Source organism: Gekko japonicus, unplaced genomic scaffold (genome assembly GCF_001447785.1).
Source record: "Gekko japonicus isolate JY-2015 unplaced genomic scaffold, Gekko_japonicus_V1.1 scaffold1564, whole genome shotgun sequence".
Taxonomy (NCBI): Eukaryota; Metazoa; Chordata; class Lepidosauria; order Squamata; family Gekkonidae; genus Gekko; species Gekko japonicus.
In genome coordinates, this window is record NW_015176020.1 from 179,876 (window position 1) to 203,121 (window position 23,246).

At 40.5% G+C, this 23,246-nt stretch overlaps 1 protein-coding gene across 1 annotated transcript in view; it reads left to right on the top strand.

The window, feature by feature from the left end:
• LOC107123341 (utrophin-like) overlaps nt 1-23,246 on the top strand; it is a 329,348-nt gene that overhangs the window by 158,857 nt on the left and 147,245 nt on the right. Inside the window, exon 4 of the mRNA XM_015426582.1 lies at nt 8,304-8,433. Within this exon, the coding sequence (XP_015282068.1) occupies nt 8,304-8,433 (130 nt within the window). The remainder of the gene's footprint in view (nt 1-8,303; nt 8,434-23,246) is intronic.

Sequence of the window (23,246 nt, forward strand, 5' to 3'; positions counted from 1 at the left end):
AATCTGACATGGTAATTTTCAGTGTCTTGGAATAAGATACTGTTTCCTATTTGAGTTAGGCTATGTTTAGACACTGCTGATTTTTCAGGTTGGCCAAGTCTTCAGTGTCTTTCATGTTCTTTTATTCTTGTCTGGATGCTACGTTGTATAGTCTGGATGTAAACCTGTCCACAGTTGCAGGGATCTTTTCCAGTCATAGCATCTGTTGTATTTTTCTGGTGGGTCTGAATACTGTTTATAGGTTCTGTTTTTTTCATAAGTTTTCCCATCTGATCAGTGATTTCTTTGAAATATGGCAAAAACACTTTTTCCTCAGTTTGTTTTACCTTTGGTTTAATTGCTCTTCTGATTTCATTCTTGGAGTAGCCATTTGCTTGAAGTGCATAGTTTAGATGATTTAGTTCATTGCTGAGAAAGTGCAGTTCACATATCCGTCTTGCATGGTCTACTAATGTTTTGATTATGCCTCTTTTTTGCCGAGTGTGGTGATTGGAGTTTTTGTGTAAATAACAATCTGTGTGAGTTGGGTTTCTGTCGACCTTGTGACCTAATTGAAGGTTAACTTTGTAGATGGCCATGATATCTAGAAATGGGAATTTACCCTTGATTTCTTTTTTCATGGTGAATTCTATGTTCAGGTAGATGTTGTTGAGGTGGTCTAAAAATTCTACCAATTCTACCTCTCCATGGCTCCAAATGATAAAGGTATTATCTACGTACCAGAACCAGACTGTCGGTTTGTGGGGTGTAGGTTTTTTCAAAATGTTCCATCTAGAAGTTTGCTATAAAAGGGCTGAGAAGGCTTCCCATGGCAACCCCATCCACCTCAACAACATCCACCCGAACGCTCACCAATTTCTTGTGGGCTGGGAAAAAGAATTTACCGTAATGTCTTGCATAGACCTGCATCCTTGGGGGGGATTGACTTCCCACTATTACGCATGTACTATCAGGCAGTTATTCTGGCAACCATAGTCCAAATGCTACTTCTGAACACACAACCACATTGGATGCGGATAGAGCAGATATATATGGCACCATTTACTCTATGAGAGTTAGTATGGATACCAGCAATACGCAGAGCCAAAAATATCAGTGATAACCCTCTTCTGCTGACTGCTATGAAGATATGGGACTATAGGAAAAAGCAGCTCGCACCGGATATTTCTCCATTTGCAAATTTTATGAATAAATCTTGGTTTCCTCCAGGAATGGAAGCAGGAGCGTTTACGGATTGGTTCCGAGCAGGGTTTTCCCACCTAATAGATTTAGTAAAAAATGGAAAAATAAGGGAGAAAGTATCTCTTGAACGTACCATCAGTACACAAATTCCTTGGTTTCAATATCTGTAGCTGAAAAATATTGTGGAATCACTTTCTACAGCAGGCACTTTTGTAGGTTGGACGTTGAAACTATTCTAGCAAATTATCCAGACGCTGCGAAAGGCTTACTTTCTAAAATTTATAGACTGTTACAAGTTGCTGATAATTCAAAACCTTTAAAGTACCAGAAAAAATGGCAGGAGGACCTAAACATGGATCTGCAAGAAGAACAATGGACATCCATCTGGAAATCTGCAGTAATCAGTTCCAGGAGTTTTAACATTAAGTTATAATTTTTCAAACTTACCTCTAGATGGTACTACACACCAGAATGGTTAAACAAAATAAATCCGCAACATAGCACCCTCTGCTGGAAAAACTGTGGCGAAGTAAAAAATTATTTTCATTGTTGGTTGGAATGGCCAGCGATCAAGCAATTCTGGGAAGAAGTAATTGACCAGATAAATAAAATCACATTGCAAAGACTTCCAGTATGTCCTACGCTAGCACTTCTCAACTTAAAGGAATCTGCAGATAGAATGGATGCACAAAAAGAAATTACGGCTATTCTCTTTGCCATGGCTAGGCTGACAATTGCAACACTGTGGAAGTTTCCCACTCCCCCAAATCTAACACTGTGGCATGAGAAAATTTGGGTCCAATTTGTTATGGACAAAATTACTAATGTAATACAACAAACTCCCTTAGGGATTAAGACATCATCAGCGAGATTTGTTAAAACCTGGACGAGAGTGCTCCATTATATGGCTGACCACGAGTTGTTGCCATCACACTCATCCTATCACTCCTGGATTCATTTCTGACTGCTCCTATACACTGACCAGTTGTGGGAACCCTTTTACTTGACAGAGATTTATTTATTATTTAATTTATATCCCACCCTCCCTGCCAAAGCAGGCTCAGGGCAGCTAACATAGTGATGTAAAACAGTTAAAACAGGAGTTGAATAAAATCAAGACAATACAGTTATTGCAGGGAGTCTTCTCTGTTCTGTCCTTCACTAAGCCTAAGGCCTGGTGGTGCTGCACAACAGTCAGTTGGTTCATCACACAACTCCCAATATTGGATACACAGTGCCAGTGCTGGAATGCTGGCTACCTTCCTACACATTTAGCACTCAGTCATAGGAGAGAGCTTAGTACAGACCAAGTGTTGCCCATACGTACTCCCCCCCTACTAAAGAATCTCTCTGTAGTCTGCTGGGGCGGGCTCCCTCATGGCTTTAAGCACCCTGCATACGCTGCTGCACCTGACAGACAACCACCTGTTAGGTGTAGGAGGTGGGGACAGTGTGTTGGAAGCCATCAGAGAGGCTGGACCAGCATCATCTCTAAGGTTGTCCTGCTGGGGCGGCGTCCCTGATGGATTAAAGTACCCTGGTCCTGCTCCTACACCTGACAGACACCCACCTGTCTGGTGTTGGGGGGGATCATGTTTAAAAGCATCAGGGAGGCTGGGCCAGCAGCAGGGCTAAGGCAATCCTGCTGAGCAAACCTCCCCGGCGGCTGTAAGCATCCCACCTCCTCTCCTACACCTGACAGGCAGCTGCCTGTCCAGCGGAGGAGGGGGAGGGGGGAGGAGTATTAGAAGCCACTGTGGAGGTAGGACTGGCAGTATCACTAAGGTTTTACTACTGGGGTAGTAACTCCCTCATGGCTTTAAGCACCCTGCAACTGCTGCTGCACCTGACAGAAAACTGCCTGTCAGGTGTAGGAGGGGGGAGCATGTTTGAAGCCATAGGGAGGCTGGGCCAGCAGCTTTACTTCACCTCATGTGGTTGGCCACTCCTGATTTCCTCAACTGTCAATAGTTCTCTGTAGTCCCATGTAACTTTTTTTTTAAACCTCAGAACACTGAGCTCTGCAGCTGACCAATCAGAGAGTGGGGGGGGACCCCTTAGGGGACGAATTTCTAAAAATCCCTTCTTAGTGAGCACCTACACCATGGTAGGAGCGCTCTCCCTGAATTTGGTGTTTTTAGGTCCAGCGGTTTGGCCTGGGCATTGATTTTACAGTGAGGGGACTTTCATTGGTATATGTACTAGGAATAAGGCCCGTTGTGGAAATAAATACAATAAACTCTAGAAAGAGGCTCTGGGAGAGTGCCAAGGCCTTGGGCACTCAGCATCAATTTGCTTTGGCAACCTCAGCAGGATATAATGACACAGAGTCCACCATTTTCTCCAGGGGAACTGATCTCTGCTATCTGAAGAGCAGCTGTAATTCTGCGTGATTTCCATCCTCACCTGGAGACTGGCAACAATAATTCCCCCTGAGGGAATGGCTAGTTTGGAGGGCAAAGTCTATGGCATTGTACCTGTCTGAGGTCCCACCCCTCCTCAAACCTCCCCCTCTCCAGGCTCCACCCGTCAAATCTCCATGAATTTCCCAACCTGGAGTTGACAACCCTATCTCCCAGCTGTCAACCTACCATTATCTGCCCCCTGGCTTCAGCTTTCTATCTCCCCCCCTCCCTCCTAGAGAGCAGTTGTAATTCTGAGTGATCTCCAGCCCCCACCTGGAGATTGGCAACAATGGTTCCCCACGAGGGAATGGCTGGCTTGGAGGATGGAGTCTATGGCATTGTACCTGTCTGAGGTCCCACCCTTCCTCAAACCTCACCCTCTCTAGGTTCCATCCCTCAAATATCCTGGAATTTCCCACCTGGATTTGGCAACCCTATCAAACCCAGTAAAGGACTGGTACCAATGAGATTTCTCCCAAAGGCCAAAATAGGTGTCAAAAGGGCCTTTCACTGACATAATCTGGTTGCCTAGAAACGGGCACTGAGGAGAAAATACAGTTGCCAGCTCTGATTAGGGAAATACCTGGAGATTTGGGGGGTGGATCCTGTGGAGGGCACCATGGAGGGGGGGATGGAAGGACTCAGTAGGGGATAATGCCATAGGGTCTACCCTCCAAAGCAGCCATTTTCTCCAGGGGAACTTATCTCTGTCATCTGGAGATCAATTGTAACAGTGGGAGATCTCCAGGTCCCACTTGGAGATTGGCAACCCTAGGGAAAAGTCAGCCACACAGCGGGGGGTGTGTGTGAAGAGAATGGTTTGATGGTCGCTTGCCCACCTCATTAGCCAGCCAGCCATGGTGGAGCCAAAAAGGAGAGAGAGCCATTTTAAGTTTATCCTGACAGGAAAGTGGCCAAGCTGGCATTGGGCAAAGGATGGGGTGGTGCTGAAACTCCTTTTGCTGACAGAAGCAGGCTTGGTTGCCTACCAACAGGCACTGAGGGGACAGTTAGTCACAGTTAGTCCCACACAGGAGCCAAGAGAAGTGCCTTCCTCAGGAGAGAGTCCAGCTTTCCAGGATCTGCAGCTCGTTTCCTCTAGGCCAGACCCTCCCTTGTGCTGTCGCTGCTGCTGAAGGAAGGCGGGGGAGCCTTTGAAAGGTGCTGGGCAGTCTTCTCTGCAATGCAGCCTGCTGAGCTATCACCCTGACGAAACACCGGCCTTGCGGCTGAGGGAGAGGGGCTGCAAGGGGCTGCGAAGCTGAGTGCTCCCCCTGCTAGCCGCCGCTCGCTAGGTCTGCCTCCTTCTGCCCCATGGAGGGGTTGCTGCTCAGAAGCTGTCCCTATCCACTGGCTGTGTTGCCACAGAGGCGGCGCCCACCAAAACTTTCCTCAGAAGACGGTTGCTTTGCTCTGGTGAACACAGCTACTGTCTTCACTCTCTTTACCAGACAACGATTGATTCCCTCAGGGGACAAAACCCAGTGTCTTTAGCCTCCAAGCCAAGTTTGCTGAGGTAACACTTTTCAGAACAGTAAAAAACCCCCCAAGTAAACAGCTGTCAGCGTGGCAGAGCCGGGGGGGGGACCAGCCCAAGTTATCACAAAAAAGCTAGTGGATACACACAGAAGCAGAGATAGTGGATGGGACCAGACACACAGAAAACAGGAAGCCAAAAACCCGAGGCATGCTTCAAAGCAGAAATACACAGACATGGACAGATCTACGTAGGCATGCACAAACAGAAGGAGTGCCGGAACAACTGGCTGAAGTGGAGAATGACATATACATTAAAAAAAAACAGAGAGTGTGCGACACTGGGATAAACTCTGTGAGTGGGGGGAACCTTTAACTACACCCAGAGTGTGAAAACCAATTACAAAGAGAGAGGCAAACCGACAGAGACAGATACAGACATCCAGATACATATTTAAAGCGAAAAAAGGACAGAAAAAAACAAGAACCCAGGTCAGAGTTTGGCTTCCTATAGAAATTATAATCAGGCATTGTTCTTAACTTTTGTGATCTTTATTTAGCCTTGACTAAGGAGAGGAACAGGCAGAGACAGATACATATAGACAAACGTTCAAAGGGGAAAAATGTGGCAATAAACAAGACACACACTACACATGACAAACCCAGTAAAGTGTGCAAAAACAAAAAAAATTAGAATACACTTCGGCCACAGCAGAGGAAGGAGATGTTTAGACAAAAAAAACCCAGTGTCTCATATTTGCAAAATGCATCTTCACTGGCTATCATATACTGCTAATATGTACTTAACCTGCTTTCAGTTGATGCATTCGTTACACATCACATCTTTCTAGAGCTCATTGTATTGCTTTTACAACAAGCTTTACTGCTAGTGTATGTGTGTGTGCGTGTGCGTGTGTGGGGAACCTTAAAATACCCAAAGATAAGAGGAGCACCTATAGCTTTAACAAATAGATTTCCTCAGTGGCTGTTACTAGGCAACCACAGCATTCCAAGGCTTGGTTTCTATGAGTAAAACACAGGGAGATGAGGCAGGGTCATTTCCAGGGGGATAGGACAGGGTCCTTTGCATGGCTGTTTCGGCCTTTGAGAGAAGTCTCATTGGGATTAGGCCTGACAGCAATCACTGGGTGACTTGATACCTCATGCATGACCTACCTAGGCCTGACTGCCTAGCCCCCCCATGAAAGACAGTGTGGTTTAGCTTCAGAGCGAGGTCTTGGGAACTCTAGTTCAAATCCCCATCTTGCTGCGGCAGGTCACTGGGTGATTTGCGGCCAGTCACATACTTAACTTATCTCACAGGGTTGTTGTGAAGAGAGGAGAATAATGTAAGCTGCTTTGGTCCCCACTGTGGAGAAAGGTGTGTTATAAATGAAGTAAATAACAAATATAGCTGAAGATGGGAGACAGATAAAAATGGCTGAGAAGGCAATAATGAGGCAGGGAAAGGGGAGGATATGGCAGCTGTCAGAAGGAGAGTAAGAGGAAGTATTGTGGGGAGGGGGATACAGGGGAAAGTGAGGTGCCCCTCACAGGACATAAGAACATAAGAAACGCCAATGTTGGATCAGGCCAAAGGCCCATCCAGTCCAACACTCTGTGTCACACAGTGGCCAGAAATACCAGTGCCATCAGGAGGTCCACCAGTGGGGCCAAGACATTAGAAGCCCTCCCACTGTGGCCCCCCCCCCAAGCACCAAGAAGACAGAGCATCACTTGCCCCGAGCCCCTATCTATACCGTGTGGCTAATAGCCACTGATGGACCTCTACTCCATATGCTTATCTAATTCCCTTTTGAAGCCGTCCATGCGTGTAGCCGCCACCACCTCCTGTGGCTGTGAATTCCATGTGTTAATCACTCTTTGGGTGAAGAAGTACTTCCTTTTATCTGTTCTAACCCGACCGCTCAGCAATTTCATTGAGTGCTCACGAGTTCTTGTATTGTGAGAAAGGGAGAAAAGTACTTCTTTCTCTACCTGCTTGTAATGCAAGTGGCCCTGACCCAGTGGTCAGCGTCACACAATGGGGCCATAGTTTTCCTAGGTAGAGGCTGCTTGGGGGAGGGGAGCTGAAGACCAAGGGACTGATAAAAGTTGGGTGGGAAAGAGAGAAAGAAGTAGGAAAAGGGTAGAGCTATATGTGCTTTCAGGAAAGGAAAAGAGGAAATAGTGGAGGAGGGGAAATGAGATGCCCCTGCAAGTTCTTGTGAGTTTCCACTTGTTAATTTCTGTTCTTCTGAACATGGACCTAGATGCATAATACAGAGAAAGGAGAGAGGTCAACAAACTCAGGAGAACCCTCAGGTTTGCAGAAAAATTTAAAAGCTGAAGGGGCAAGACAAGGATTTAAAAATCTTGAGCCTTAAAAAAAAAGTTCTCATGACTGTACATCGCAAGATCTCAGGGGTCAATTTGGGAATTGCCATACAACCCCTAGAATAGTTGCAGGAGGTAGGGGAGACCGCTGTAAGGGAAAAGACAAAGGAAGTTGGGGAAGATAAGAGCTGGTGGCTTTTCAGACGCCTCTGCTGGCTTCTCTTTCCTCAGCCCTGCCACTTCCTCCTCGTGGCCCCTAGGAGGTAAAAAGGAGGGCAGCCAGGGAAGGCAACAATGAACACGAGTCAGTGTCCTTCTGTCTCAGCTGCACTGCTCATTCTCTCTTGGCAGTAGCAGCAGATTTTCCCTGTGAGTATTTTGTGGGCCCCAGTAATTTCAGGTCAGGTTGCTCCTACAACTCAGTAAGTTATGAATTCCTTCCCTGGTGGATTGAGCCCTGATGGATCAATGTTCTTCATAAAGTGGAAGGGAGTTGTGGGATTCAACCCATTCATGTTGTTTTATATTCCAAAAAAATTAGGTTTGCACTGAGTTAACACTGGATGCCTTATCACCCGTCTTCATTTGGAAAAATTCATATTTTTTACTTATAAGTAACCATTCACTTAGAAGTTTCGTTCAAGGAAGAAAAGGGAGACGATATTACACAGTGTTTTATCTGAAGTGTTAGGCTGGGAGAGGTTGTGACTCCATGACAGAGCACACATCTTGCATATATACGGTTGTGGTTTAATTCCTATCATATCCAGTTAAAGAGACTCAGAAGCAAATGCTGGGAAAGAATAGATGTTACTGAGCTTGGAGAACCAATGATCTTTCTTCATAGAGCAGCTTCATAAGCCCATGGTTTACAAGTGACTGCTTTATTTTTCTTTTGGAAAGGGACTACGACGTGAACTGAAGGATAAAGAGCAAGCTATTCTAAATGCTGTGGACCAAGCACGAGTATTCCTTGCTGATCAACCAATTGAAGGCCCTGAAGAACCAAGAAAAAACTTACTTTCAAAGCCAGGTCAGTTTTTGTAATTTTTTTAGTTTTGTAAAACTTTAGAGTGCAAACTGAAATACCAAACTTCTCAAGTGAAAAATACTGCTCTTGTTGAATAAATACAAATTATTTTGATTCATATGCAGTGTGTCAAAAAGAAAGAGTATATATATCATTATAAGTGGAGGTAAAGATGTTCCTGAGAACTTAAAATGTGCCTTCTAAAGAAAATCTTGAATAGTAGCAGAAGATCGTTTTAGTGTGTATTATACGTTAGGACTCTTGGTGAGAAGGCAGGCAGTTTTACAAATGTTACTCTCGTAAATATTCTTTATTTGATAAACATAATACTCAGGTTCTCTTTTTGACAGGTTAGATTCTTACATGAGGTTTTGGGAGATGGTATAATTAAGATTGCAAACATTACTTGGGAATATTCAGAGTGCAGGTTGGTGTAACATGTTTGTAGAGACATGATAACTAAAAGACCAATTTATGTAATGATCTAAAACATTGCTCTCCCGTGCTCTTGACCAGATTTCTTGAGAAGGCTTATAAACAATTATGATGACCTAACAATAAGAGCTGGAGGGTGGGGGGAGGCTTCCATTCACTAACAACTGTCATAGTAACCCACACTGTCAAAAGTATCTTACTTTTATTTAAATTTATTTTTTTATTTTATTATATTATAATTATTATTTATTATTATTTAAATTTTAAAAAATCCAAATCCATCATTTCATTCACTGGATCATAGCTGCATTTCCTTCCTTACTTATGTTCTTTAAGTTGATTTATAGTGTTATGACACTTTTTTGAAACAGCAACACAGTCCATATATATATACATACAACTAGAGTGGTTATGAAAATTTTCTTTAAAGTGATTAGCATATTTGGAATAGTATGAATTTGTTGTAACAATTTAATGGAAAAATTAGAGGTGCAAGTCTAGATTGGAGTATATTACTACAGCAGAGGAGCAACTCTTCTGTAGTGGCTGTAGATAATATATGATAGACTTATTTTGATTTCTGTGAAAACTGTAATGTAGTTAGCTTTGTAAAGGAAGGACTGAAAAAAGGATGCATGAATTCCAAAGTCCCACAAGATTCAGAGCCAAAAGCAAAAGCAATTTTTAAATGAGAATTAAAGTTAAAGCTGTAGCTGGATGGTACAATTCAAATTTAAGATATCAAAAGGTTTGAAACTGTAATCCCAAAGTAGTCATACTATCATAATTTCCCAGTCATTCTAGAAGACATGTCTGCCTCTTATTTTGATCTTAGGGTTCTATCAAAGTGTCAGGTCAATATATAAATTTAAAAAAAAAACCTAACTGAATACATATACCACAGCCAAGTCAGACTAGGGGCTTTAACAGTAGGATAGTAGAATTTGGATTTAAAAAATGTGGCCACTGTAGTTCATACCAAGGTAACATCTAGAATGATCTACTGCAGTGTGCTGTACGTGGAGCTGTCCTTGAAGTGTGTTTGGACACTATGGTTGGTACAGAATACTGCAGCCAGTATACTAACTGGAGTGGATCAGAGGGACCACATTACTTCAGTGTTGTCCTGTATACACTGGCTCCCAGTTAGCCTCCAGGCCCAATTCAAGGTGCTGGTATTGAACTTTAAAGTCCTATATAGCTTGGGTCCAACGTGGTGTAAGGACTGGCTACTCCCATATGATACTACCTGACCACTCTGGTCATGTTCAGGAGCTGTTCCTTGGGTGCTCATGCCTCTAAGACTATATGGATGGCAAACCAAGAAAGGCTATTCTCAGTCTTGTCACCAAAATTATGGATTTTTCACTCCATGGAGATCCATCTGTCCCTCTCTGTCATTGTGTTCCATCTGTTTAATCTGGCATTCCTTCACTTATCCTCCTTCCTTAGTATGTGTCTTCACTATGTATGTGGTGTGTTTTAATTGTTTTTATACTATATTTTTAAAAGCCTGCTTCAATGTTTTTGATTGTTTGTCTCTGGGGACCCTAAACTGGGTGGAAAGGCAGCATAAAAAGGCTATAAATAAATAAAAATAAATATGATCATTCTATTTTGAAATTATACTTCCAAATAAGATCGCATGATATGAATAATATTGATCACAGTTTTACTTATTTAATAGACCCATTCATATGTGATAGGTAGTGTAAAAATTTTGCCACTTAAAACTATATTTCAGTGTACTATTATGGGCTTTTTGTTCTCTCCTGCTTTTCTGGTATGTTATTGGGAACAACTTGCACTGTAGGAAATTCATTATTACATGCAGGCAACTTTTAGCTTAATATTTTGTCTCATATTTCAGTTTTTCTAATGTATTCCCATTTTGTGTTTCTGTTATGAATACCTACCAATTAAAAGAAATGAATATTTTTTCCCTGTCTAGTTCTTGTCAGGCTCTTTCACTGGAACTTGCCTCTGGCTGTTCTGAACACCCAAGAAGACGCCATGCTACATTAGGCAGCTTTGATGAGATTTTGCATGTATAATATAATTTATTTCATCAAAATAGGGAAAATATTTCCTGAATATTCAAATCTTTCCATAATATAAGAGAAATTGGTAGTATCTATACAATAGATTCTATTAATGCAATAGAGTCTATTTAAACAATACAGCCTATGAAGTTAGAGTTTGATGTATTGGTAAATTTCTCCGTTTCAAGACTAGTTGGAGTTTGCATTACCTGATTAATACCGGATTTCTTTCCAATTAACCATATTTATAAAAGAATTAAAACAAACTTCAATTTTGAAGGCTCCAAAGCTTCAAACTGTGCACCTAATACACCTATAGTTAAAAATACATGACAACATAAACCCCCCTCTTTGATGTACACCTTAAAGTGGTGAAAAGGTTTGTGTGTGTCAGCAAAGCTGAGAGGAATACTGTAAGGCGTTTAGACTCTCTCAGGAGAACATAAGAAGAGCCCGGCTCGATCAGACCAACGGTCCACCTAATCCAGCATCCTGTACCAGTTCCTCTGCAGGGCCAACAACAGGACATAGAGGCCACGACGTTCCCCTGATGTTGCCTCCTGGCTCTGAGATTCAGAGATTAAGTGCTTCTGAATGTGGAAGTTCCCCTCAGTCACAATGGCTAGTAGCTATTGATAGACCTATCCTTCACGAACCTAATCACCTTTTAAAGCTGTTCATTCCTGTGGCCATCATTATATCCTCTGACAGTGAATTATGTATTCTAATCACTCTCTTAAAGAAGTATTTCCTTTTGTCCATCCTGAATCTACTGTCCATCAGCCCTCGAGTTCTAGTATTTTTGGAGAGGAAGAAAAATTTCTCTTTGTCATCTCTCTCTACCCCATGCATAATTTTATAAACCTCTCTTTTCTAAATGGAAAAGTTTCAGACTCTTCAGCCTTTCCTCAACCCGCTAATAATCTTGATCACTCTTCTCTGTACTTTTTCTAGTTCTGCAATGTCCTTTTTTTAGATACTGTGATGAGAACTGTACACAGTATTTGAGATGAGGCTGCACGATAGATCTATGTAGGAGCATTATAATATTGGCCATTTTATTTTCAATCTCTTTCTTAATAATGCCCAATGTAAAGAAGTTTGCATTTTTCACTGCTAAAGCACACTAGGCTGATACTTTCATTGAGGTATCCACTATGACCCCAAGGTCTCATGCTCTCAGCAGTTCCAGACCCTATCAGCATATACTTATAGCTGGGAATTTTTTGTTCCATTGTGCATCACCTTACACTTACCTACACTGAACTTAATTTACCACATTGTTTTCCACTCATGGATTTAAATTAAGGGCAGAAAGATACCGGCTGGATATATATTATGAAAAAAAATTTTTTTGCAGTACAAGTAGTTCAGCAGTGGAATTGGCTGCCTGGGGAAGTGGTAAGCTCCTCACTTGGCAGTCTTTAAGCAATGGCTGGACAAACACTTGTCAGGGATTTTAGGCTGACCCTGCATTGAGGTTGGACTAGATGCATTTAGGCTGACCCTGCAGGGGGTTGGACTAGGTGGCCTGCAAGACCCCTTTCAGCTCTATGAATCTATCATTCTAAATCCAGGTTGGAGAATACTCAGTTCAGCTACTGGGACAGAGTGGAGGCTGACTATGAATAACACTATTCTTAATGAGGCAACTGGACTAAAGCTGGAAGGCCATTCAGTTGTTGATGTGAATGGATGCCAAAGCAAAGTTTAGAGCCATTCAATTAATATAATAGGACCATGGAACATGAGAAGTATGAATCAAGGTAAGCTTGAAATAGTAAAACAAGAAATGGAACATTTAAACATTGCAGTCCTGGGAGTGAGTGAACTATAGAGGACTGGATTAGGTCATTTTCAGTCAGAAAATTACACAGTGTTTTACTTGGAGAATGACAACACAGAAGGAATGGAGATGCTCTAATGGTGAGGCAAGCTGTATAACAAACAGACAGGAGATATAATGCAAAGTCTGACTGAATAATATCAATCCGACTTCATTGAAATCCTATCAATATAGCAATCATTCAAGGTTATGATGATGATGAAGAAACTGAAAGCTTTTATGGACAAGTGTCCAGGAAGTAATTTATCACATACCTAAACAAGATGTGATGATAATCCTAGGTGACTGGAATGCAAACATAGGAATCAAAAGCAGAATCCAATATTGTTGGAAGTTTTGGAGTATGAGCATGAAATAAAGCAGGAGAGTGATTCATTGTATACTTGTAAACATGTTTCAGGTGATATATGTGGACATCACCACTATAGAAATCAAATAGGTTACAGAAGCAGAAGCAGAAGATGGAGAAACTTAATTCCTATAGCCAAAAGAAGAGCAAAGCCTCGATGGATGACTGATGAAACTCTTAAAATTGCTAGATGAGAAGCAAATGCAATGCATTTCCAACAGTCCAGATGAAGGGCCGTTTTCTCAAGACCCCTCTGGACCAGCGCTATTGTGACTGCCCTTTGATAGAACTTGACTCACCATGTCATGTTTTCTTCTACTGTCCAAAACATGCAATAGCAAGAGAAAGATTCCTAAGAAAATGGCTGTTGAAATGTTCATCTTTTCCTGATGCAGCAAGATTAAGATTACTTCTGAGCAGCCTGTGCCAAAATTGCATCGTGGATGTGGCAAATTTTTGTTTTACTGTTCTTTTAAATTCCTTAAATTTTTATGGTATATGGCCTATGGGCTATTAAACTTAAATAAACTAGAACTAGATGAGAAGCAAAAGTAAAAGGTGACAGAAATAGAATTAAAAGTTTAAAAGCAGCATTCCATCATAGGGACAAAGAGAACTATTATTATAAACAGTGTAAAGAAATAGAAGAGAACAACAAAAAAAAGGAAGAACAAGAGATGTTCAAGCTGGATTCAGAAAAGAAGAGGCACTAGAGATCATATTGCAAATTTATGTTGGTTACTGGAGCATATGGGAAAATTTCAGAAGAAAATCAGCCTGTTTTTCATAGATTACAGCAAAGCTTTTGACGGTGTGGATCGAGAAAAGCTAAGGTTGGTTTTAAAAGAAATATGAGTGCCATCTGATTGTTTTGATGCACAACCTGTACTCTGGACAAGTGATACTGTTAAGACAGAATATGGAGAAACAAAATGGTTTCCAGTTGGCAAAGGTGTCAGATGATGATGTATTTTATCTCCTTGTGTGTTCAATCTGTATGCAGAGCATATCATAAAGGTAACTGGATGAGATTTACATAGTAGAGTGAAAATTGGTGGAAGGAACATTAACACTCTGAGATATGCAGATGGCACCACATTACTGGCAGAAAACAGTGAAGACTTGAAAGTACTACTGATGAAGGTTAAAGCAGAAAGTGGCAAAGCAGGATTACAGATGAACACCAAGAATACAAATGCAATGACTGCTGGGGAGTTACACAACTTTAAGGCTGAGGATGAAGTGAAACTGTTCATGGTTTTCTGTTCCTTGGCTCCATCACCAACCGTGCACCCAATCAATCATGCACCCAAGAAATCAGGAGGGGGTTGAGTCTGGGGAGGGCAGCCATGAAGAAGCTAGGAAAGATTCTTAAATGTAAGGATGTGTAACCAAGATCAAGATTATTCATTTTATAGTATTCCCCATTACTAAGTGTCATGCCTGCCCCTGATGAAGCACCTGACAGCCAGGAGCATGTGGAGTTGGCACCACAAGCCCCTGAGGAACATCCATAAGCAGAGACTTACAGCCAGGAACTGGCTCCTTTAGCAAAAGACTCTCTAAGTCTTGAGGAGGATAGAGCCTCCCAAGAGACACCTGCGCCGGATCAGGCTCTGCTTACCACAGACAATTCACCCCCCGACTCGCCGCCACCTGTGAACTGGCTCAGGAGTCAGCGAAGACAGGAGCTGAACGAAAGAAGGAAAGCTGCATGCATGCGTGGCAGACGCTCATTCAGCCCTGAGTATTAGCAGCAGCATGACCTTGCTCAGCAAAAGTTAACAAGATAATTAGCCAGCACGCTATATCAGCAAACCTGCTGCTGGCAGAAAGTTGTGCTGGCAACTTCGATTGACAGGACCAGACGCTCCGTGCATTTCTGCTTCAGACTCCTTGAAACCCTTGTTGGTTTGATCCTCGGTTTTTGACCTTCAGCTCCTTGACACTCGGCATTGCTTGACCCTGCTTTCGCGTCTGCGTTTCTCTGGCTTCGTTTTGATTTATGGACCTTGACTTCTGGTATGTCTGACGCTGGCTTTGGAAACTGATTTGGACTTGTTTGAACTGTGCTGCTTGACCTGCTCAGCTGAAACTCGGACTGGCTTTGGACTTTGCTTGTTTACCCCACGCTCCCTGGCCCTGCCGTGACACTATGTGTGGGTATGAAAGGTGGACAGTGAAGAAAGCTGACAGGAAAAAAATAGATTCCTTTGAAGTGTAGTGCTGGAGGAGAGTTTTACAGATACCAGCGACTTCCAAAAGAACCCAAGTAAGTGAATTCTAGATCAAATCAAGCCTAAACACTCCCTAGGAGTGAAAATGATGAAAGTTATTGCACTTTGGTCACATTCTGAGAAGACAAGAATCACTTGGAGAGAAAATAACTCTAGGAAAAGTTGAAGGCAGCAGGGAATTCAACATGAGTTTGATTGACTCAGTAAAGGAAGTTATGGCCCTCAGATTGCAAGACCCAAGCAAGACTGTTGATGTTAGGACTTTTTGGAGATCATCAGTTCATAGGGTTGCTTGGTTGGAAGCTGCTTGATGGCATTTAACACACACAAACATAAATTTCTCCACATTTATTCCTGGATTCCTATTATGAAAAGGGGTCTGAAGATTCCATGCAGATTTCTCTTTGAAGTAAAAAGGAGACAAAATTCCATCCCTTTGGGAGACAGCATGCTGATGCTTTGAAGCAAGCAGCAGGAACAAAAATGTTCCTTTGCTCCAGTGCCCTCTGCTTCATGCCAGTAGGTTCTGAGGACCCCATGCAGAGACAAATGAAATACTTTGTTTCCGCAGCTCTCTTGTAATTGGTGAGTTAAAGCTATGCTGTGAAGCTTAGGATGTGGCAAGCAAAGAAGAATACCTTTGTGCCCTGCTGATACAAATGACTAGCCACATAAGGAAATAGGAATGAAGTATGCTTTACCTTTTGACTTAGCAGATACAGTTCATCTTTTCACTAGGCTAGTTATGCGAACTCATACTTGGACCAACTAATGCTACTTACATGGACTCTTTAAACCCTCCTTGATTTGACAAACTTCCTTCTTGAAGAGAAGCTGTGCTCTGTATTTTTCATTTCCCAGAGATTTTATCATGACAATAGCACTATGCTCTCCTCCCTTCTTGTCTTTGAATTTCCAGCTTCTTTGTGCAGTACACAGATAAAAACACGTCATGTTAGATGCTGGATTTTGTAGATGAAAGGATAAAACATTTTGAAAGTGCTCTTATTCTTTTCAACTTCATTGAAGCTGTTATATAAAGGTGAACATTTCAAAGATGGTAATTAATTTCACATCAGCCTTTAGATCAAGAGTATAGTTACAATTAAAGTTTCATACTCATGGACTATTACGGTTGCTATAATCCACTTAATAGAGAAGGTGGTATCTTCTCATATCTTTATATTTTCCCTTATTAATAAACAACATGGGTTCCTGAAGGCCATTATTGTTTTTTTTACCCCAAGAACAAAGCACTTTTAAAAAAAGATATGACAGGCCAGAGATTGCTCTAAGTGACCCCATATGCTTAGAATTCTCAGAACTTGGTTTCAGTGATGGAAGAAAGGCTAGATATAAATAAAGAATCTCTCCTTATATATAATTCTGTTTTTGAGTGGCAACGTTCCATGCACTCCCTCAGCCATTGGCCCATCAGCTACCACTCAAAAGTACTTGCATGCCATTGGCCGGGTGCTGGGTCTGCTCCTCTTCCCCGCCCACTCCCCCTTCAGCCACTGTGCCCTGTCAGAATTACTGGCAAATGGCTTTCTCTCTTGACAAAGACGGTTCCGGGTTTGACAAGGGCAGACACACGCGGAGGAGCTCTGCGAGTCTCTGCTATTTCCTACAACTTTCCTGGTCAATTTCAACAGCCAAAGTATCCTCCCAGAGAGAGGAACTTCACAAGGGACTTCTGCCGAATTGGGGGGGGAGCAGCAAATCCCTCCGACCATCAGTCGTGTTCCAATAGCGGGGAGTGAACAGGAAGCCGACGAGACCGTTCGACGCAAGTCAAGCCCACCTGAGCCGACAGAGTCTATACAGCGGAACTTGAAGGATGGAAAACTTAACAAATGAAGCTAAGTATTCTAATTTTTAAATAACTACTAAAAAGGGTAAAACCCAAAAAAGCATAGTGAAAAGAAACAGAAAGTTTTAGGAGAATGCTCGTACAATGAAAGAGCAGGCGCGGCACAACAGCGGCGAAACGTATTAAAGCTCAGTCAAGCTTTACCTTGGAGCGGCGGTGGCTCAAGTGGTTAAGACGCTGAACTGCAGGCTGTGGAAGGTCAGTTGTTCAGCAGTTCGAGACCTGGGTGCCGCATGATGGAGTGAGCTCCCATCCCTAGTTCCAGCTCCTGCCAACCTAGCAGTTCGAAAGCAAGAAATTGTAAGTAGATTAATAGGTAACACTTCGGTAGGAAGGTAACAGCGTTCTGTGCGCCTTGGTGTTTAGTCATGCTGGCCACATGACCATGGAAACATCTTCGGACAGCGCTGGCTCTTCGGCTTTGAAACGGAGATGAGCACCGCAACCCTAGAGTCGGACTCGACTGGCTTTCGAGCAAGATAACCTTTACCTTTAAGCTTTACCTTCTTAGAAGTTGAAAGCTTTTAGGGCGTGCGTAATAAGTTTTGTAAGCAGATACTTGAAACTACATAACATTTTTTCCCGTCTCTTTGTTTTCCCCCTTTTATCCGGAGATACTTCTCCTGGCCCTTTAAAGGAGAAGATTGGAGAAGACAGATAATCATCGGGGTGCTCAGCACGGTTGAAGAGAAGCGTGACTAAGGAGAAGGAGTCCTGACGTCACACGGAACGATGGAATAAGCGAAAGACCCCCAGACGAACAAAATATATATATTGCATTAGCAAAAAAGCCATAGCAACAGAACAGGATAGAAACATGTGACCAACACTAAACCCAAGCAAGTAATAACAAACCAGTCATTTTTTGCAAAGATAAAAAAAATCAAAATCCTAAAAAAACCCCACACTTAAAATTGTCAACTTAGTAAATACACAGTCGACGGTTGTCAGCAGTAAGCTAATTAAACTCAAGGAGATTTGTTTTCCTAATTACCGCAGCTAAGAAGGAAGCCACTATAATCGTGGTTTGATTGTCAGAGGAATCATCAGACAATAACACTGAAACTACCCAAGGAAGAAAGGGAAGCTTTTCTTTTCTCATAACGGGAGTGATATCTCTCTCTCTTTCCTTATTCCACTTGGGGCAAAAAAGCATTATATGATCCATAGTTTCTATCATCTCTTGTCCACAATCACAAAGTTGTTCCAAGAACAGAAGTCCTGTAAAACGACCAGAGAGCACCTTAGAAGGAAAGGAATTAAGTCTCACCAAGGTGAAGGCTCTGCATTTTCTTAGGATCTTTAAAGTATAACAATATGACGGAATAGCCTCAGGGGGAGCAAGACCCAAAGATAAACCAGAGCAAGTACGTCGGGCTCTTTGAAAGCTACTACTGTAGTCAAGATCCTTTAGTTTTGATTTGATTTCTCTGAATGACTCGTTTGACAATAGAGTTGTTATATCAACCCATTTAATTAACTTTGATCGACTACTCTTGTATGTGTCAGACAAACAAAATTAAAGGGACAGGTACAGAGCCAACATGGAAGACACAGAGGAACATTGTAGCTCAATAAAATTAAAGTGACAAGATCAGAGCAAACACAGAAGACAAGGAAGAACATCGAAGAAAACTTTAGCACGGACTATAAAATACAAGCATTTATTTTTTTTCATTCTGGTATAATAAAAGGGGTGTGTGAAACAATAATAGTATTTAGGGGAAATCAAGTAGTAAAAAGGGCCATATAAAGAGCGGATTATAAAAAAAATCTATCCCTTCCACCTCGGTAATAATTCTTAAAAATTGAATGTTTGATATATGGCTTCAGGATTGAATAGTACCAGGAAAAGTTCCATACCATCTCCAGGTCAAACTAGTATACCATCCTATCTTAAAATGAGTGTAGCACAAATGAATATAAAAGATCTCAAGACCCTGATTCAAGAATGTGTTGGGCAGGCTATGCAACAGATGTCAGAAGTTACATTGCCAGCCTTAATAAAGAAAGAGAGCCCATTCAACAAAAGATGGAGGAAATATCTAATCAGATTAAAAATAAAATGGAAGAAATTAAAAAACATATATTGGAAAATAAATTAGAAATTGCAAAAATTGCATCAAATTCAAACAAGTTAGAAAGAAAGGTAGAAGATATTGACCAGGAATTACAGGAATTGAAAAATAAAAATGATAAAATGGAAGAGGCCATAATTAGTTTAGAAATGGACAAAGCTAGTCTAATTCTAAGATGTCAAAATATTACAGAAGATATAGATAAGAATTTGAAGGATGAAGTAGACCAAAATTTTGCAACACAACTCAATATTTGAACAAAAGAGGAATTATTAGTGGAAATAGAATCACTACACAGAAAAAATACAGCTTATGCAAAAAGAAATAAAACCCCGAGAGAAGTATACATTAAATTTCATAAAAAAGAAATGAAAGACAAAATACTTAAAGCATCTAAAGAGAACAAGGTAACAATAAAAATGAGGAAGTCAGTTTCCTAAAAGAAATTCCCTGGAGAGTAAGGGAAAAAAGACAAAACTATCTTATTTTGACAAATCTCCTCCAAACTAATGGATTAACTTATAGATGGCTTGTCCCAGAGGGAGTATTATTTAAATATAAGGGGGGATGACAAAGAATTGATTCCATATTTAAATTAGAAAATTTTCTGGAAAGATTCGGAGAAGATTTCGGTTGGAGTAAAGAGGAGGTGGAGGAGGAAGAAGAAGAAGAGGTTTTTTTAGGATTAATACTTCTAGAGAAATGACCATAGAAGTAATCTGGGATGCCTTTAAGGCATTTATAAGAGGCTGGTGGATAAATCAAAGCTCATGGAGAAGGAAACAGGATAACAGAAAATATGAAATACTGAAAGAGAAAACACAAGGAAAATAAACTAAAGGATGGTAACAAGGCCACGAAAAATACTAGATCTAGATTAAATAAGATGCAACATCAGCTTAATCTTCTTCTAACAAATACTGTTTCAAACACGCAAATAAAATCTCCAGATGGTTGGCGTATAAATTAAGAAAAGAAAAAGAAAAACAAATAATAATGGCACTAAAGGATGAAAAAAATGAAATAAAATATACTACCCAAGAAATGAAACTTATGGTGGAAAATTTTTATACTAAACTATACTCTTAAGAAGCACAAGACTCACAACAAATAAAAGAATATCTATCTCAAAACAATGGGGGGAAATATACTGAAACACAGAAGAAAGCCTTAAATGAACCCATCACACCATATGAAATCCTAGAAGCATTTAAGAAACAGAAAAAGAAGAAAACACCAGGACCAGATGGTCTTCCCGCAGAAATTTATCACATTTTGGAGGAACAATTATTACTACCGTTTAAAGATCTAGTATAAAATATAATAAAATAAGAGAAACTCCCAAACTCGTGGAATGAAGCATTTATAGCACTAATACCAAAACCGGGAAATGGAAGGAAAAGAAATTAAAAATTACAGACCCATTTCATTGTTGAATGCAGATTATAAAATATATGGAAATATATTAGCATCAAGACTAAAGCAAATACTGCGTCAAAACATACATCAAGATCAAGCGGGACAATTGAAAAATAATATAAGAACGATCATCAATGTCTTGAAATACTATGAAATACACCCGGAAAAACAGGCAGCACTAATTTTCTTAGATGCAAAATAGGCATTCGATAATGTTTCATGGGAATTTTTGATTCAAAAATTGGAGAAATGGGGCTGTGGGAAACAATTTTTATCCATGATCTCAGCTATTTATAAGAAGCAACATGCCGAAATTATAATTAATGTAGACACGACACAGAGCATCGAGATACAGAAAGCGAAATGGATGTGGCCTACAGATCATATTCAGGATACATAAAGAAAAATAATCTGCCTGGGGAAATTGTCATAAGATTCTCAAAGAGGCATGTAAGGGATGTAATTATGAAAGCAGTATCTGGAGCACCCCTGAGAGCTGGAGAGAGTACTGAAGGATATTCCATTTGAAATAAGACAGCGGAGAAAGAAATATAAAGATCTTGTTCTTTTTCTTCAAACAAATTCAATTGGATACAAATGGCTAATTCCAGAAGTCGTCACCTTCAAAATTAAGGATAAAAAAGAAAAGATTGCCTCTGTTCTGAAAGCGAGAGAATTTTTAAGAGTCCAGCTGGGAGGGCCAGAGGAGGAAGAAAAAGAAGGGTTCGGCAAGTCCAGTGGCGACCTGGACTCGGGTTCTTCCGGAGAGGACTCTCTGTCTGAGAAAGGAGCAGCAGCTCCTAAAAGTCCTTATAAATTGCGGAAGAGACTGGACAAGAAGAAGTGAAGGCTGAAGGACTCTGAATTATGCCTTTGAAAAATTTTGAATCGAGATGCTTTGGGCTATTTCCTTGTATCAGTTAAATTTAAGATGTGGGAAAAGTTAACAGAATATGTGACTCAGTTTGTAATGAGATTAATATGATTAAGACTAGATGTGTATTTAAGCTGATTAGAAGATCTCCTCTCTTGGGTTTTTAGTCAGTAGTGGGTATCTTTTCTTTATCCCCTTAAATGTAGTCCCCTTCCTTATTTCTGTTATAGTTTGTAGTTTTAATAAAAATGCAATAAAAAATTCCCCATCGGGGAGAAAAAAAATAAACACTAAAATTAGAAGGACACGACTTATGCATGGGTCTACATGCGTACGTATGGTATGACAAAGATAAAATTCACACCAACTTCCACCAACACATTACAAGAGGACCATTAATAAAAATATGGGGGAAATTAAAGGAAACAATTTATGATAAAATACCAAGATGGGTTTCACCACTAGAGGCGTTAATTAAACCTTCACTTTTAAATGATGAAAAAAGACACACATATGGTACCTTATTAGATAAAAATAATAAACTAAAAAGTATGGAAGTGTTAAAAACTCGCAATATAAATTTGACTTGGTGGGAAAGTACACAAATAAACTCCAGATACTCTAAAGACAAAACAGTCGGCTTCTACATGAACAAAAAATGAACTAGACAAAATTTGGCTCTCGTCAAATGATAAAATGATACAAAAAGTATATAATTTTCTGTTCACAAACTATATGCAAGATGAAGTAGTCAAATCAATGGATAAAATGGATGCAAGATATTAGACATAACATTCAAATAGAAGAATGGACCAAAATTTGGAAATCAATAAAATTTCTTAAAGCTACATCATATCAAGAAAATATATTCAAAATGTTCTATAGATTGTACTGGTCACCAGATAGAATGGCCAAATGTTCAACCAAAACATCTAAGAATTGTTGGAAATGCAAATCTAATCTAGGGACTTTCATATGTGGTGGAGATGTGAAAAAATATTCAAATTTTGGAAAGTTGTTAAAAAAACTAATATTAGATATGTTAAAGGTTAATCTGAAATTAACACCTGAGACTTACCTGTTAAATATTATACCAGATGGTAATGATTCAAACAATATATATCTGCTAACATACATAGTAACTTCAGCTAGATATTGGCAAAATATTGGAAAACGGATAAAATACCCTCAATAGAAGAGTTAACTCTCAAATTGTTAAACATTGCAGAAATGGATAAAATAACTATGTTACTACATGGTAAAGATGAGACTGTATTCCAAAATCATTGGTCAAGAGTGTATTCTTGGATAAAGAGCAAAATTTACTAAAAGACTCCAATGATGTACTATGATAAATTATATTTATGGCTGTACTTTGCGAAAATTACATAGATAAAATATTTAAAAAGAAAAAGAAAAGAGTATTTGTGTGCCATTTGCCGGGTGCTGGGTCTGCTCTTCTTCCCCGCCCAGTCCCCCTTCAGCCACTGTGCCCTGTCAGAATTACTTTCTCTCTTGACAAAGATGCTTTTCCTGCTTGCCTCCTGTGTGGGACTAACTTTCCCCTCAGTGGCTGTTGGTAGGTGTAACAATATGGCAGTTACCTGTGTTTGTAAGATGGCTGTGGTTCTTTGTTTAAAGTATTCCCCCATAAGGTTTAATT